We start from the raw sequence: 18,693 nt of genomic DNA, 5'->3' as shown, positions 1-18,693 counted from the left end.
CCAAGTCTAAAAGCCTTCGCACTAAGTACACATACATCTCTTCTACGAACAACATAAGTGCACACACACACTGCCTTCAGGGAAAAAGATTTTTCAGTGGCAAGGTGTGTGCCAAAAAAGCAGTGGTTTTTTTGGTAAATTTGCTTCCAGCTCAGATCTGGCAGAGCCATGGCTCGTTAGAATATCAAGTGCACTGCCAAAGTCCAAGGGAGAATGAAAGGAACATGAGTTTGTGCTGATTCACAGGAAGTAGTTGGCTGTACAGATCTTAAAATGTTATGAAGATGAAAAATAATTTTTTTCCTCACAATATATATTTTCAATATTTTTTCTGTAGAAACAGAATCAAGTACGTTTAGAGACAGATGCTAAAAAAATTAAATTCTGTTAGAAAAAGAACCCAAATTATTTCTAAATTTGCCTGGAGGTATTACTGAGGTCATAACTACTTCAGCATCATCAACCATATCACAAAAGCTGGAGAGCATGAATGAAACTGAGTGTGTCCCAAAGTGAGAGAGTTTAACTATGTGGATTAACTGTACAAAGTAATTATTATCAAATTCCTTGTATAAAAAGTTGATTGAGAACTGCTGATAAGAATTTTCAGTAAAACAATGAATAAAATTTATTTTTAAGTACATTGTGACTTGCAAGCAAATACTGTTCTCAACCAAAGAGGTCTATAGTTAGTAAGCAATGGCACTTCCAAAGATCAAAAATGTTCTTTATGCCCAGCAGTCCAAAGGGCAGAAGGCAAAATATATGAATAACATTTAATCAGAGTTCATACAATAATCAATAGTACACCTTTATACACAGCTAGAAGAACTACCTTTCATCATCTGAGCTACCAAACACTTTGTCCCTACTCACCAGCCAAAAAAGGGCCTTTCACAGGTTTCAGTCTCATATACAAGCAGGAAAGGCTGTCAAATATTCATGCTGTAGAAAAGTATGCTCTGTAAAAAGTACAGTTTGGTTCTACTTCTTTGGCAGTAATTCCAAATACGAAGGAATAAGCATTTTCTTTAGACTTTTTTCCTTAACACATATATACATATTCATATATCCATACACATACAAATCTTCCTCCACTTCACTCCAAACACTCTTTTATGTGCTAGTTTCTTTGGTAAAATGAGTCACATTCATGATGTTCCTAGTTATTCATTTTCAAACAAAAGAAGAGCAAGTTTTCCTTTTCCCATCAGAAAAATTTCTCTCCTCCTTCTATATAAAATCTTTGGGGAATTTAGACAAGTTCTTAACAATTTTAAGGAAAAGATTGAAGTTGAAATTTGAGTAGTATTGGGGGGGAGGAGTGTGGTGGTACTAGAAGATAGAGCATTTAACATATTTCCTCATTTTGATTACAGCATGCACAATGCTGCATGGGATGCTTCCCATAAACAGCATATTTAAACCACATATTACAGCACAGCATAAAATATCCAAGAGAAATTATGAATCAGTTATTTTCTTTCAGATAATAGCACATTCACAGCAATATGAAGTTACCAACATGAAGTTACCAAGCACAAGAGAATCATTATTGGTGATGCTGCAGTAAAATCAGCCCCAAAGTTCTTAGGGAAATGTTTCTCTATGTGGACATATGGTAGGGCTGGTAAAAGAGACACTAAGTATGTTTGATTGAGGTAGCTGATCACATCCCCATTTATGTACACTGCAGTGTTCACATAAACACAGAGGACTTTTAAAGCTGTTTTTGAGACTTGTCTTTGGCATCAGCCGCTGGTCCTCTTCCTTCCATAGAAAATAAAGCATACACATTTTTCAAAGAGCAGCATGAATCTGAAGTGAGAAAGACTCCTCATGAAAAATAATGAATAAAACAGGCATCACAAAAATACTGCGTTCAACCGAAAGGGAAGATAAAACTCCACAAAATTCCCCCATCAGAGAACACAGGAAGGGGTAATTAGCACACCACAAAGCTACTGCAGAGGTACTCTGAAATGAACACATGTAATACCTTGCAGTGCACTATTCTGTGTTTGAAATAATTTCATTAATAGTTGTATTCTTCTAGGTTCTTGTGATCCAGGCTACAGCTGACAAAAAAAAGTGTTTTCTCAATGCCAGCATATACATATCAGATGACTGTTCATCTAAAAGTTTCTTTTTGCATGCAAGAGACCCAAGTGGTGTGACTTCAATAGCTTAGAGTACAGGATCAGCTTTACTTAGGAAAATGCTGAATTTTTACTTCAAGTCACTGATCAAAAACGTAAGTGGAGGTGTACAGCCATTGGTCATGTTTTGGATTCCTGAACAGCATCCAAAATAACTCACTTTCTTGATGACATGAAACCTCCATACTTGGGCACAGTAGAAAATGTAAGGAAAAAAAGTCTAATGAAAGTTAAAGCAAGCTTAACTCCTTCACAAAACCTGGCTCCTTCCTCAAACTTACTCAGTTCACACCAAAAGTACTCATGTAGGCTTTACAGCTAACTTTTCACACTTTAAGGACCAAATAAAAACTATAGGTGGTTACTGTTCCCACAACATAGGATCATAAAGTTGGGGCCAGACAACTTGTTGCCAACAAGGATCATAACTTTAGGGCAAAAGGAAGGTTATATAGTCCCTGCTATAGATGGAAAGAGCTTTGCTTCTCACATCACTAATCAGAATAGGTATGTCAAAATGAAGAGATGCTCATGTATCTCTGTAATGCTGGAAACTAACCCTTTTACAAGTGAGTACAAGGCAGGGTAAAGAAAGACTTCATTTTCAAAACCAAGCTTCTGTAAAGCCAGACCCCTTTGTGATGTCAAAAGTGACAGAAAATCAAATACTGAGGAACTGAACTCCCGAATTGGTGGTGCAGTTCAATAGTACAACCCTACTATAAAAATATTTACAGTTCCTGCTGTAAACTCCATAATAAGTCCATAAAACACTTGGAAAGTTAATTAAAAAATACATATTTGTAAGCTTAGACCCCTAAGAAAGAAATCAGACAGAACTGTGCTTTAAATCTAATTTAATGTCATCCATTTCTGTTACAATACAAACTCCAAAACTACCAACTTTGAAATGACACCATATTAGCTTTCATGCCCTTAGTTTCATACTTGCAATGTATAAACATCAGCTGACTGATACTTTGTTCAGAGGTATGTAGATGAAAGACACTTCAAAATTCTGCAATGATATCACCCAGATATGACACAGATGTCAGTATTCTAGTCACCCATTTACAGTCACAAAAGTGGTAAAGCTGAAACTAAGACTTTTATTTTCCATCAATAGCTTGCATTTCAAAAATTCTAATAGGAATTCCCTATATCAACCAAATTTCTTTGTCCAGTAAATCCTTCCTCATTTTTTAAATAAAAAAATACCTGCTGAGCTAACATACAGTTGCCTGCTGGACTTCCCTAAGGAAACTGAGGGAGGCAGCATACATGCAAAATATCCAGGAAAGGCTGCCTGCCATTGCAAGGCCTCTCTGCATCACCTTTGAAAGGCCACAGTAACCAAGGGAGTTCCCTGGTAAGCGAGGAAAAGAGCAAGAAGGAAGATCCAGGGAATTACAAGGTAGATAGGTTATTTCAAATCTTTGGAAGAAAATGGACCAAAACCTCTTTGACTCTCTTTCCAGGAACATCAAGGACAGAAACAACTTTGCAAAAGGCAAGTATAATTCCCCAAAGGCAAAACGTGCCCAAACAACCCAGTTACTTATTATGATGAAGCCACTGGCTCTGTGGATGAGAACAGTGCAGCAGACACCATTTACCTGACTTTACCATGCTTTTTAACACATTCTGCCTTAGCACTATGGCAGTCAAAAAGGCATGGATGAGATGGCTGGTCAAGGTTGATGAAAAAAATGGCTAATCAGACAATCTCACTCAAGACAGCAGTAAACAGGTCAAAGTCTAACGTGGCTAGCCACGACATTTCTCCGAACAACAGAGCAATCACACCCTTCCACCTATGTGTATAACTCCAAACTTCAGCAATCAAGAAGTTGGATTGTAGGGCTCCCACCTGAAGGGCCTCAACCAATAGGAGAAATGAGCTGACAAGCTTCTTGAAACCAAATAAAAGAAAATGCAAAAATCTTATACTTAAGTACACGTCAGGAACTTACAGGCTAGAAAGCAGCTTAGGAACAAATATCCTGGGGGTCCTGGTGAATAACCCATTGAACACAAACGAACAAGGCATCCTTGCAATGATGAAAGCAATGGGCTGCATTAACAGCATTGCATGCTAGTGATGGGAAGCAATTAATTAACACCTATGTGACCTTCTTGATGCTTCAAATTGAACCCTGGTCTTGGTTTTCAGCTCCTTTGTACCAATTAGAGATTTTTTCAAAATAATAGAGAACACATGACCTATGAGAAGAGGTAGATAGAGCTGGCTTTGCTCAGACTAGAGGAAAGAGGTTTCTTAGTGATTTAGGGAGTACCTATGGAGAAAAGATAGCCAAGATATTCTCAGTAGGGCACAATGAAAGGAGTAAAGGCAGTGTCATCAGTTGCAGCATGAGAAATTCTAACTAGACACAATAAGTCAGAAAATCTACATAATGGTCTTCAGACACTGGAATATGTTTGTCCAGAGGGGATACAGAATTTCCCTCTGCATAGGTCTTCCACACTTTGGTGCACAAGACTGAGCACCTCAATTTAATTTTGAAGTCAGCTCTACTCTAAGCAAGAGATCAGGCCTCCAGAGGTCCAGTAGTAAGTCAAAATCTCTCTCCTTTTCAACAGTAAAATTCTGTGGTAAGCAGAAGGCTGGGAAAAAGAACAAATAGGACTATGGTGTGCATAAAATGCAGACCAATCAAGTCTCTATAATTCTTTCAGATGATAAGGCTGCATATGGAAACTGTTTTCAAGTTTGAAAACTTTCTCTGAGAGCACCTACTTTCTGCAAGGTTTAGATTTATATAATAAAAAATAACTTGAGCAAAACTGATTATTGAAATACAAGGATTTCTTTGCTCCATCCTAATTTTGCTTGCAGCATATGTATAATTATTTTTTCAATTTACATTATTATTTGTAAAACAAAACAAAACCTATGCCTTTTACTTTGTTCAAGGTGTTTATTCAGATCACAGCTTGCCCCCAACAAACTGCACCTTCAGCTACAGGCTATATACAACAGACTAATTGTACAACATATTTGACTCTTATGTAAAACATACATATGGAGAGATACACAAATACATCTGTCAATATACGAGTACAATTTTTTTTTTTTTAAGAAATTGCATAAAGAGACTTTTCTTCAGAAAGGTCATTTCTTTGAAGTGCCCTTCTTGATGTGTGATGTCACATCAGCCCCTGACAAGATCACACACATTTCTATGAACAGTCAGCTCAGGTTCAGTGCCACACTTACTCTAGAGCTTTACAGAATAAGGCATAAAAATATCAGTCAACTTGCAGTTTGTCTTTACACGGCACAGTTTTTCCCGTGGTGATTCTTCAAATAACCTCACCAGAACAAAGAAAGCAGCATGCAGTTTTGAAGTATTGTGACTTTTTAAAGATGTAATATGTATAACTCTTCTACTCTCTAAATTGTAATTAGTTTTTCTGTTGCATGATGGGGAGGGGGGACAGAATCCACTGCAAATGATTAACATCTATTTCTCTTCTTTAAGGTTTCAAGAATCTAGTATTACTACCTAGGTCCAACACAGAATTAAAAAAAAGTGCAATTCTCAAAATCACAGATGGGTGGAGAACTGCAACCACAGTAGCAAGCAACAGATTTCCCTTCAGAGAGTAGTATGGGCAAAGATTTATCATCAATACCACCGTTCAGTGCACCAACAGATGTCAGTGCTCAAAGGCAGTGAGAAAACTGACAGTGGAGTTAAAGACTGGGTCTGTATCTGCACGTGTCTATCAGTAAATAGTAAAACTATTATCTCCCTAAGTACTGTGCTTCGAAAGCAACATTTATTTTTTTTAGCTTGGTATTCTTTTACACAATCTAATTCCTTTTTCCTTGGACAGAAGCAGTCCCTGAACAAAAGAAATTTCAAAAGGCACAGAGATTTATATTAAGCAGTGAACTAAGCCAAAGAAAAATATGAAGATACTTTAAAAAAAATACCCTCATAGTGGTCTGAATACTAATTAAAGAAGCAAGTCACACTGATCTAATGCAATTTTATTGCAAAGTTTTAAGAGCAGATACTGGCTTTTAATAAATAATTGAAAAAGAGGGTTTATGTTGCCAAGCAATAAGATCACCCCTACACAAGTGAGATGATGTAAAATTCTGGGAAGAAATTATCAGACATTCTTTCCTTTCTACTTTATTCATATAAAAAATACACAATACTGCCTTTATGCTAAATGCCAGTAATATGTATTGTCACATGAGAAGTGCAAAGCTGCATCCTTTTACATTAACACTTCAACTACTGTTTCAATCCAGCATCAGAGAAAAAGTTGATTCTTCTGAAATAATTTTTGAGATGCACACCAAGTCTTGTAACAGCCAGATGTTTCACAGTCATCAGCTCACTCATTGCACAGAATCATTTTAGTCCTTTGCTCAGTATTGCCTACCATCTCTTCTAATCTTCAACTATTTTCTTACCTGACTAGAGATTTGCCTTTAAGAGAAAGGGCGTATGTTTCATAGAAGTCAGACTTCCATTCACTTGCCGTATTCCTAAAACAATTTAAAAGCCAAGGTACATATAGCTTCCAAGAAAGAGTGGGAGGACAAATGAAAATAGATTTTACACTTGCATACATTTTACCTTTGCATAAGTGACTGTATATCTCAGTGTTCCCACAAGGGTTGTGAATGTTTAACAGTTATAAGAATGTAACAGCAGGTTATGTGCTCATCCAATCTGTTTAAAAAGCTCTGAAAATCAGAAGCATCAGAATGAGCAATACCTATACCTTCATAAACACCAGCTATAAAATCCAATCAGCTTACTGCAAAGAGTTTTAGCAAGTTGTCATATTATTTCATACAAGCCTTTCTTGGTTACAACAGAGTTCAAACTGAAGACTTCAAGGAGTAAGAAAGGTAATTGAATTTTACTACTCTATGAGCCTTCCTTCAAAACAGCACCGGAGCACAGCACTTAAGTATTGCTTAAAAAGCTTACAGATAGTGACCTAAACATTGCAACAGGGAACCTCAGGTTTAGCCTTCCCCTGAAACAAACAATGCATTTAGCAGCAGTTTAGTGGTAAACCACAGATGCCCATGTGCAGCCATAAATCAGACTCCAGAATCCAGGTTTAAACTGACCCTAGTGAGCTGACACGCCCAGGCTAGAGACCTGCAGCATGGCTAGGAGAAAAGACAGCCTCCATCCAGGATACAGCAACAGTCCCTGGTTTAGTGAGGCACCACCAAACAGGATCCAGGTATTCAAGTTCTGCTCTGAAACCTGTCACACTGTGCAATCCTGTGCAAGTCAATGGACTGCTCTTACCCCTGAAAAACAAAACTGCTTCCTCTCAACAGTAAAGTCTTCTGGACTCTACATGCAAGGCTGCCAAGCACTGTGATAAAACAGCAGCTTAACCACAGTTCTGTAAAAGGTTTCATTTAATATGGTTCAGGTAAGCACGCACTTCATTACTCACCAATTATGTTTTCATGATAGACTTGCAAACACGATTAGAAAGACTCAAGGAAAACAGAAAAACAGAGATGCTTCTCAGAAGCATGCACATACTCTTTATATGACATGTTTAAACCCAAACAACCACGTGGGAAAAAACCCCAAAACTGAACACCAAAAAAAAACCCATCCTAAAAATTTTGTGGATAAAGAAGATTTTTACACAAAACGAATCAGTCTATGAGTATCTGGTACATTGCCCATATTGTTTAATTCATAGCCCCCCACTTCTAACCAATTATTTTCCTCATTTGTAAAATGACAGTTCTTTAAATAACTTATAAGTAGACCACAAAATCCTTCAAAACTGAATGTCTAAAACATGCTTTACACAGAGACACATTTAAATAGTTGAGTTTGTTACCAAAAGGTGTTTCATTATCTCTGTACCACCTCAGATGGCAGTTTATTGCCAGCGTAAGTGCTGCACTGTTAAGACAGTGCAAACACTGAATCGAAGCCACTTTCCTGACGTATTACTCTTCCTCTGCCAAGAGTAAGACAAATTTATTATTTGTAAATAAAGGAAGTACTTATTAAGATATTATCTTCAAGATGAAAACTGCAGACATTTACACCTATGCTGGGTCCCCAAGCTAGAAAAAAACCACCCCAACACAACTGAAGAGGAAGTTAACACACTCAACAATCCTTACAGCAGTATGTTTTAGACAGTTTTAAGAAAACGTCTGTCCATCCAACAGTCATACAGGTCCTTCTGTAAGAATGTGAATTACCTTCCACAAGAAGAGATGTCTCCTGTCTCTCTGTCATTTCCTTTTCATAAGTCCTGTGCTTTCATTAACATTCAAAGAAGGTATCAAAGCCTGTCTGTCTACCACTTTTATTTTCCCTCTGAATGAGATAAGACCTTTTGTGGTCTTAATGGTAGATTTTAATAAACAGGTGGAATTTTTCTGCTTCAGTTTGCCCACAGCACAGAACTACAGCCTTAAGCAACTGTGCTCACCAACATTATGATTTATTCTATTTCTTTATATTAAATGGCTGCCACAGGCTGCTATACTAGCATTAAACCCAAAATCATTACCATGAGAATATAACTTTTGCCAAAGCACAGGAAACATTCTATTTTAAGCTTTACCTCACGTCTTTACATCACCTTACTTAGTTCTCAAGAAAAGAGTCCTGTGTGTCTGGAATTTACATTTTGCCTTTACATAAAGTTAAGGAATTAATCATGTTCTTGATTTTCTGTGAAAGCCACATGTTTTCCACTGAATATTTAAAGGCTTTTCATTTTCCCCACAATTCCAAGGATCCAGTTACATAAGACATTCAGTCAGTTTCCATAAATTTACCTGTTGAGAATGCAGACCAAGTCTGAATGTAGGAAAATTAAATATTCTTCTTAGCTCACAGAAAACAGGTGTAAGACTGTAAAAACATGAACTAGAAATTGGGAACACACCCTATTCTAGTCAGATGTGCACACAGTCACCCACAGACATCCCTCCATCTCACAAGGGATGTCCAAATCAGACAAGTATGCCTGCAAGTCAAAAAAAAAGCAGCTGAAGCAAATCACCTGAAACCGTGTCCCTCCACAAAATGACCTTAAGGGTTCCCTTAAGAGAACATTAATTTGGCAAAGGTATACTCTATTTCATGTCTCATGGGCATAAAGATGCCTCAGTCCATTCTCCTCCACTTTCCTCTTCTTTCAAATGCATTGGCTTAGTGGGGGTCCATTGCTTCTACTATGCTCAGGTCTCCACTAAGCCATTTTGGCTCCGTACCTCGCCAGGCCACAAACCCAACAGAAGTGGCTGGATCTCCATAGGTTCTGCCAAGTTACAGATACAAGAGGATGCTTAATAGAGTCACTGAATCATACTCTTAGCAACTCAGCTGAAGCCTTTCTGCATCTTGTAGTGCCATTAAACCTAAGCAAGCACTTTAACTTACTGTTTTGGGAGATTTTGGATACCGTAAGACAATCCCGACTACCTCCAGCTTGCCACTACACAAAAGCACAAATCTCACAACAGATCCAGGGAAAATGTCTAGAAGCCAAGTGAGGATACCCTCAGTTTAAGGGTATAAGGTACCTACTGAGCATCATCATATTTGATTCCTTGTCTTTAAGCACTTAATTCACTTCCTCAATGTCTTTTATAAAAGCATAAAAAAAAAGAACTACAATAAACAGTATTTATAGTATTTATCAGCAAGGAAAGCACTGCCAAACATTCAAAAAGAACTTGCAGATACAAAAATATTGAAGATTACAGGTAGGTAATTAAAGCTTTGGGTAAAGAAAGCCAAGATTAATTTTAAACTTCAACAAGCTGAATGACAGCTATAAGAGCTATAAGTCAGCATTAAGGTCACAGAATACTTTAAGAAAATTTCTTTCAAAATATATTGCATCATCAGCATGTTGGCAGCAATCACCACACTGCTTACTCATTACATGTCAACTCCTTTCCTTTCACTGTATCTTGTTCTTAACAAAATGTACCATTTGGGAACATAGGTTTTTCCTGTCTGAAAACCAAACCACTCAATACTTAAACTGCTGCATTTTAGCTCTTCCCTCTCCTATAAAGGCCCTCACAACCTTCCTCCCAGTAAAAGCACTCTGAATTTCTGTCTAAAGCAGCTGAGGCTTCAGTAATTTCTGCCTCTGTGTTTCCTCTTATGAGAAAAGGAGTTGGGAGATAACAACCTCCTGAAGGGAAGCACTTCATTCTGCTAGAGAAGGTTATTACAGTATATAGAACCTTTGCTCTGCAAAAGTCTCAGTGCAGAGATTCAGTTTTAACGGAGAAGCTAGGCAAGAAGATCAGACACCAGCTCCTAAGACAAGGCTACTGAAAGAGGTTTCATACCTTTCATCCACCTGTTCTCTCACAACAGCCAAAACCAGCACCAAGTCAACCCTTTCATTAAGGCCTTCAACTCAGAAACTTGACAGAAAGTTTAATGGAAATTCATCCAGGTTTTTTGCTCTGGCAGTTTTCTGCTGGTTTACTGAGCAGCTTACTTCAGCAGCTTATGGAGGGACACAGTGGAATTCACACAAGGTAGATAGTGGGAGAAGGCAGCCAAAAGTGGTAGGAGGGACTTCTTTCAACAGCAAGAAGCTCACTTCGTCATGTAAACATCACTAACATGAAATAAAACTCCCCACAGCCAGGCACTGGACCCTCCTGAGCATCAGCACTAGGATACCAGGCAGTAGGAAAGCAAGTGGTAGAAGCACGCAGAAAAACGCAAGGGGTCGACTGCCTTTCTACGGCAGTGAGTGACCTCTCATTAATTTTCCCATCGCTCCTCCTTGTTAATGAAGAGTTCCAATTATGTCCAACTGCTCTGTGTCAAGTGAATATTAGATCTCTGAATAGTGCTTTATTTCCATGTTCACAAGCTTATTTTCCTCAAGATACTGCTGAACTTCCCTGTAACATTATTGAGATTTCCAACTCAACTGCAGAAAGGCCACCACAGAAAACAGTTAAACAAACAAAATGAACGCTGAGGACTCAGGAAGCTTCAGAATTCACACTGCAAATGCAACCTCAATTCTTTAGAAAAAGACAGCGGAGTCTGCGGAGTCTGTTCTGCTGACTTGTGACCATTGCCTTGTTGAGCTCAAAGGACTGGTGCTCAAATTCTCCTCTCCAGGACTTGTACTACATGACTGCAGCAGCTGAGAGCTGTGCAAGTACTTGTAGCACTGCATGATCATTCTCTTCTGATGCTGATTCCAGTTTGCCAAGGAGGCTTTTATCCTGAAAACATGTCCAAACAGCTCTGATCAATAATGTGTACAGTTTCCAAGCTAGTTACTTTGTACAAGAACAGCTCAGCTGCATTAGTATGGTGCTCCACCACACCAATAGCTTGCTGTTCAGCAGGATTAATTAGTCTGGCAGAGCACAGCACTAATGTGATTATGTAGCTTCTAGTACCTGAGCTAGCTTATTCATCGTTTCTATTCCTTTGCTCTGAAAAAAAGAGTCTAGATTTTGCTATTTTCTTAACACCTAAATAATTCAAGCACTTTTTTTTTTTTTGGAAGAGAGAGGAACAAGACTTAGAGAAGACTCCAAGCCAGATTTCCCTGTTTGAAAGAATGCATCTCCTGCCTCCATTGCCTCTGTCACTATTACCATCCTCTTCTAATCACTTCCTTTGTTCATATCAACTGCCTGTAAACCTGCAAGTCCTCCCTTTATATCAGAAATAATGATTTGCAGCAACAGCCAACAGTGACAAGAGCAGAGACTGGGAGATGTTGAGTTTGAATGTAAGAGTCATCATTGCTTTCCACTCCTTTTTTACAAATAGGAAACAGGTATCAAAGGAGTACTTGCTCAAAAGAGGAGCCACCTCTCAAATTAATGAGTGGAAGAGCAAGAACACAAACCACAGTCACCTTATTCACAGTCTGGGGTTCCTATCAGGACATGGAAACAGAGACCAGCGTGAGGTATACCAGGCATCCAGACCTTGCCCCAAGTCATGGAGTCACCAGATCATTTGTGGAACTGCCCAAAGAACTCAAGTTATGACAAAACACAAGTGTGCTGGTATGCTCAAAATCAACTGTTCCTTTTTCCTCAAGTCTCCTTGAAGCATTTAGCATGAGGAAGACACTCAGGGCAGGCAATATTAGTAAAAAAATCAGCAGCCACAAGCAACTGACAGCAGTTGCACAACAGGAAACCCCACTGCTGGCAGTACTGCTCTTTCTTTCAAATTTGCCTGTAGCCCATCATCAGAAGAGAAACAGAGGAATATCACAGCACCCATTAGTATCTCTGGTCTTTGGCCCACATCCGTTACCTGTATGGGCACACTTGCACACTGACAGGCCTTGCAGGTGTAACACAGTGAGGCAGTTCCCACATACAGACTTTAAGAGCAACCATACTGTTCTGACAGAGTGAAAAGCAGTGACAGCATCAAGATCTGCACTTCTTCATGTTTCCACAAGTCTTTTACTTGCTACATAAGCATCTAGCATTTATTTTTCTACTTTTTGTCTTATTATGTTGGTTTAAGTATTAAAAAGGGTTCAAGAATCTTTATATTTCCATCTTTTTGAAGTTTGCCCTGTTTCTGGTTTGTGGTTTTGGTTTGTTTGTTTGTTTGTTTTTAATACAAAAGAGTATGCCATAGAAAAAATGGTTAAAATTTCTACAACAAAATGTGGTTAAGAAATGCTATAAAGTCAAGGTATTTTATTGTTTTGTGACTGCAAACGATATTGTACTGACTGGACTTCTGAACATTTATGTCAACTTAAAATTTGAAACAATAAATGGACAAAACATGTGTAAGCTCTCTCCCCTCTCGGCTTTATGTCGGCATGTTGAACAGACAGAGCTCTTCCAGGACAGAAATGCAGAAAAAACCCACATTATTTTTTGACATTCTTTTCCTTTAAAGTAACTTGCTTCCTTCTGTCAAAAATATCCACAGGAACAGTTTCAAGTTTTGAGTTCTAGGTATATGATACAGATCATACAACGCAGATGCAAGTTCCAGGCTCAAAAGAGTATGAAAGGAGGAAGATTCTTTACATTTGCATCTCCAGCATGCAACCACCAGGCACAAAGAAAGGAGTTTTAAAAGGAATTCTGTTTTCTGTGCATGCACAGTAGAGTACAAAAGTTCACAATTAAAACTGTTACAGTTTAAAACTTTTTCTAAAAAGACCACAGATTATAAATCCATCTTGACAGTAAAGTAACAATATAAAAAAGCAGACTACAGCTCGCAAAGACAGAGAGAAAAATCAACAAAAAGGCCAAAACATGAATCAATGTGAAGAAAGTTAACACAGAATAAGAAACACTGTTTAACTGTAAATGGCAAAAAAAAAGGTATTTTTTTTTTAAAACAGAAAAAAATGAAATCAGGCAAAGTCCTGCAAAAATGCAAGAGCAATTAAGTAAACAACATGTTAAGGTCACATACTGAATTAGGAGGAAAAGAAACTCCCAGAAACAACATGTAGTAAGGAAAAATAAAGATCTGGAAACTAAGTGCAGTCCTTCTGTCATCTCCTATGCTTAAATAGCCACCAAAGGTCTCATTTAGGGAGGCTACTGTGTTGTTGGTGGCTGCTCTGTAGAACTGGAGGAGAAAGAAGAGTGATAGAAAGGAAAGGGAGGAAGAAATTGAAGAGATATTGGGTTATGTATGTATGTATGTACTTATACATACATAAGTACACATACTATATGCACACAGACACACGTGCATCTATATATAATAAAAAATAACTTGAACTAGTTGACACAGAGTGGGACCAGCAAGAGCAGCAGCATACTTAAGTGTTATCTTCTTCCTCCTGTTTATTTACTTGTTGCAGTGCCTATACCACAGAATCAGGTCTATCAGATCTGGAGCCTCATTACTTCAAAATACTTCTACATATCAATTCCAGATAACTGGAAAAAGAGTTTGCTGGTATTTCTAACTGTTCCATATGCCTCAGGGAGGTTGTGTGACTAAAACAGAAGACAACATAGTCTCTGCATACTCCAAGATGTGGTCTGTACCATGCACTCTTATGAGTTTCTCTCTTCAAAACATCTCTGCATCAGTCTGTACTACTTATGTAGTTGGCTGCACAATTTGCTAACTGATGCAAGGACTCTAGATTACAGAACACAACTTGAGATTTGTGATAGTTTATTATCTGATTCTCTGTGTGATGTTACAGGTCACTTTTTGGACCACTCTGTACAAACACAAAAAAATTAATTATTTCAAATAAGGCTAATCGTGTTTCACAAACACTGAAATACTTGTAGCAACAGCCTCATTCCTATCTCATTTCCATCACCACAGAACAGGAAACACATACTACTAATTAATTCATAAACCCTAATCTCTGCAGGCAGTTGAAATTGTCAGTTCAATAAATAAACCAGCCGGTACTGACGGGAAGTTGAACTGTATTATCAGGGAAATTACTCTTTTGTCAGAGGACCCTGTCAAGCTCTGCTCATGACAGCGTTACCTAGACACAGTTTGGGGAATTTCTGCAAGGAAGGACTTAAAACTGGTACCTGAACCAACCGAGCAGCACAACCGAAAAAGACCGTTGAATTTGTCAAAACACTACAGTGTGACGCTTTACTGCTTTAACCTAAATTGACTGTATTTTGCCAAACGCCCTCAACTCTTTAGATGGCCTGTATCGCTGAACAGTGAACCGGACGAACCCGAGACAGACCGCGACATCTCCGGAGCGCGGGACCGCACCTCCATCCTGCACTCGCCCGGCGCCGGACAGCCCGGGGCGGCTCCTCCTCTGCCAACAGTGCGGCATGGGCAGGGCGCCGGCCCCCTGCACCCTGCGGAGACACCCGGAGCTCACCGGCCGGCGGCCGAGCCCGGGATGCCCCACCGGGCGCGCAGGCGGACCCGCGCCGCTCCTCTTCCCGGGCACCGCTGTCCCCAGCCCTCGTCCGGCCCTCAGCTCCCCCCGGGGTGCTTTGCAGCCTGTCGGCCCTCGCTCGGCTTTGCTTCCTCCCCGGATTTCTCTGCAACAGCTGGAGGAACCCGGTAACGCCGGGAGGTTGGGAGGCGCGGCCAGCGCGGAGCCGGCAGTGGAACGCACCGCAGACCGAGAGGATGCAACCGCGGGCCACGACGCCGACCTGCGCGGCGGCTGCCGAGCGAGGGCCGGCAGAAAGACCCCGTTCCTGCAGGGAGGAGGAGGAGGTGGAGGCAGGAAGGGTCAGGGCTCCCCCAACACCGCCGCCAGCCCTGGCAGCGACCTGTTGCCCCGCACGGGGGTGTCGAGGCGCGCCCCCATGAGCGGGACCGCCAGCAGCCGCCACCCACCTCTTTGATTTTCTCCCTCCTCTGCCGGACGTCGGGGTCGGCGGGCTCCTGCCCCACGGCGCCTACGGGCTGGCGGAAGAGGCGCTGGGGCAGCCCAGGGGCCCCAGCTTCTTTCCTGTCGCGGGCGTCCTGCAGAAGTTTCTCCTTGTCCTGGCGGATGTCCCTGCGGATCTCCTCGGGCAGCTTCTGCAGCGTCTCCTTGGCCTCCCGCAGAGCCCGCTCGTGGTCCGCACGGATCCGCTCCAGGCTGCCCGCGCCGCCCGCGGCCACCGCCGCCGCCGCCGGGCCGCCTCCGGGCTGCGGAGGGGCGCGGGGCTGTCCGCCGGGCGGCGGCGGCGGCGGCTGCAGGGCGGCCGAGTGGAAAAAGACACCGCTGAGGAGCTTGGAGGAGTCGGGCAGGAAGAAGATGGCCCCGAAGCAGAGAGTGATGAAGGCGCTGAACACCAGCAGCAGCACGAACTTCTCCGTCAGCCGGAACGCGCCGGGGCTCGCCGCTTTCCTGCCCCCGCCGCCCGCGCCGCTGCCCGCGGGGCCGCCCAGCGTCCCCGGCCCCGGCGCGCTACCGAAGAGCGGCAGCAGGCTGGCGGCGGGCATGACCCCCGCGCCGCCTCAGCGCCGCCTCAGCGCCGCGCAGGGACCGCACCGCACCGGACGGCTCGGCTCCGCCGCCCCCTGCCCGCCTGTGCGACACAAAGTTTCCTCGGGCGGGCGCGGCAACTTTTTCCTTCCCCGCTGGCAGCACTCGGCAGCGTTTGCGGGGCGGGCGCTGTCAGCTCCAACCCATGCTGCTGCTGCTGCTGCTGCCGCCGCCGCCGCTGCTGCTGCTGCTGCTGCTGCTGCTGTTGCTGTTGCTGCTGCTGCTGCTGCTGTTGCTGCTGCTGCTGCCGCCGCCGCTGCCGGGCCGCCGCCGCGGGTGCCGCTCCCCGCTCCGCCCGCGCGGAACTGTCGGGCGGCCGGGGGCGGGGCGGGGCGGGGCGGCCGCCGGCCCAATGGCGGGGGAGGCGGGGCTGCCGAATCCGCGGGTCCCGGGGCTCACCCGCGGGATGCGCTGCCCGGGCGCTGCCGGACCCCTGCGGGCGGGCGGACGGGCGCGGCGTCGGGGCCCGCCCGCTTCGTGCCCGTGGCCGGCGGCAGCGGCGGCCCGGGGCGGGCGCGCGGCACCTGCACATGCCGGCAGCGCTCCCACGCGCACCCACGCGCACACTTGTGCGCGCACACACGCGCGCGTGTGCCCCCGCCCCGGCGCGCGGGGCTGCTCGCACGCTCACGGCAGCGCGCGCTCACGCGTGTCCATGAAGGCACGTGCACGGAGCTGGGGGCGGCGCGAGAGGAGGCGGCTCCGGCATCCCTGTGCCCTGTCCGGCTGGGGGGACGGAGCGGGCCGGGAATAACTCCCGATCCACCGGTCAGGAGGAGCTCTAGTCTATTCTTTGTAAGAAAAGCAGGGGTTAATTCTATTTATTTATTTACTTAATTACTTATTTATTTGCTGTAGGCAGAAGATGCATCTTTTTCAAGGAAGTAGGGAAATGTATCTCTGTATAGAGTATGAAAATTCGAGTTTTCATCTATGCTAGTGCAAAATTAAAAAACTGTCGTCTGTTGGCACAAGGATATGTGTTTGATAGCAGATCAAATTGCTGCATCAAGCTCCCCGAACATATGGTGATGGGAAAAGTTTCCAAAAAAAATAAGATATGGATTTATTATTTTTGCTCGTGTTACAGAGCAATGGGATAAACTGTGGAGATGTGAGAATCGAGGAAACACAATAAAATGCTGGGTCACTTTTACAGGAAAAGGTAATCCAGCCAACACCCAGGAGTTTATCTCCAGCTCTTTGGGAACGTACTCAGAGTCTAGCTGGACTTTCACAGCAGTTCAGGGCCATAAACTTAAACATTTCCTCGAAAATATTAACCTCAGAGTCAGAAAGAAAACAGTGAGATAGGTTGTTCCCAGAAGTTAGAATGCAGAGGTTTGTTTGCGTATTTGCATGGCTTTATTTTGCAAGAGAACACAAAAAACAACAGTAGAGGGAAGTCTGTGCTTTAACCAAGGGCAGGGAAAAGGCATTGTGTAAGCCTTAAAGACGTGATTTTGAAAATGGGCTTGGCATGGCTCTACTTTTGCTCCCAGTGGAATTAAGGGGAGTTTTACCACTGACTTAATAGGAATAAAGTAAAGCTGCTGCCCGATGCTTTTCTAAATCCCATTCTTTAGAAGTTAGAATATGTAATAGGTTAATTAAAAACAGGTTTAGAGAAGACAGTTACATAGAAATGTTGGACTGAGTCCTGCAAAACTCCCTTAAGTATACAAGCAAATGCTTCTGTAAAATTTCAAGATTATACATGAAACCGAAGAATCAGGGGCCCAATTTTGTATCCAATGAGATCACTAATTTCATTTAGTTTTTATCGTGGTTTTCTTTTCAATCATATTTTTTCCTGAGTTGCATTTCTCACATTTAGATGTAGAACTACTGCTTAAACTAAACAATAAGCAGTCTGATTTTGAAACATATTTCCCAGAAGCTTGTAACATAGTCTAATAACTATGCCAAGACAAAATTGTTTAGGATTGAAGAGTTCAGACTGCTTGGAAAAGGAGAAAAGAATCTCTGGTGCCTTTTTTTTTTTTAAAGCAACATCTAAGGTAGCAAATATGGGGTTAGCTGTTGAAAGACAGCTGACTAATGAAAAAGCTTCCTAAATGGTGAAATACCACTCTCAGCTTCAGTGAGCATATTCTGCTTCAATCACTGTGTGTGTGGGCGTACAATATTTTTCACAGATTGTCCTCAAAACTCATCACTACTTATGTGATAATATTTGGAGACAGAAGTTACTGTTGGAAGAAGTGCCTTTCTTCAGTATTCTGAAGTCATTCTTTACATTGCCATATATCTATAGCACTTCATGAATGGATGCAGAAGTTGAAAATACGATCACATGGAGTTCTGCTTTTGTGCTTCATAAACTGAAGCTCTCTGAACTTATCAGCCTCTTGCCTTCTTTTGCTGTCCACCAGAAGTGCTAGGGCTTAAACGTAGACCTGTGCCAGAGGCTTCACTGCTACACTCATCACTGTCTTTGGGACATCTTGAGCATGAGGGAAGCAACAACAAGGATTTTCTATACAAAGACAAAAATTGTTAAATTGTCAAGCCTTTGTGCTATGATGACCATTCC

At 42.2% G+C, this 18,693-nt stretch overlaps 1 protein-coding gene across 1 annotated transcript in view; it reads right to left on the bottom strand.

Moving 5' to 3' along the window:
• The window catches only part of MAN1A1 (mannosidase alpha class 1A member 1), a 141,884-nt gene extending 125,476 nt beyond the window's left edge, over positions 1 to 16,408 (bottom strand). The window contains exon 1 of the mRNA XM_051792180.1: positions 15,500 to 16,408. Coding sequence (XP_051648140.1) covers positions 15,500 to 16,093 — 594 coding nt within the window. The 5' untranslated portion in view covers positions 16,094 to 16,408. The remainder of the gene's footprint in view (positions 1 to 15,499) is intronic.
• Between the last annotated feature and the right edge of the window lie 2,285 nt (positions 16,409 to 18,693).

This window comes from Manacus candei, unplaced genomic scaffold (assembly GCF_025592945.1).
Source record: "Manacus candei isolate 608988 ecotype Guabito, Panama unplaced genomic scaffold, ASM2559294v1 h1tg000034l, whole genome shotgun sequence".
NCBI lineage: Eukaryota > Metazoa > Chordata > Aves > Passeriformes > Pipridae > Manacus > Manacus candei.
This window is presented reverse-complemented; position numbering and strand designations above follow the sequence as displayed.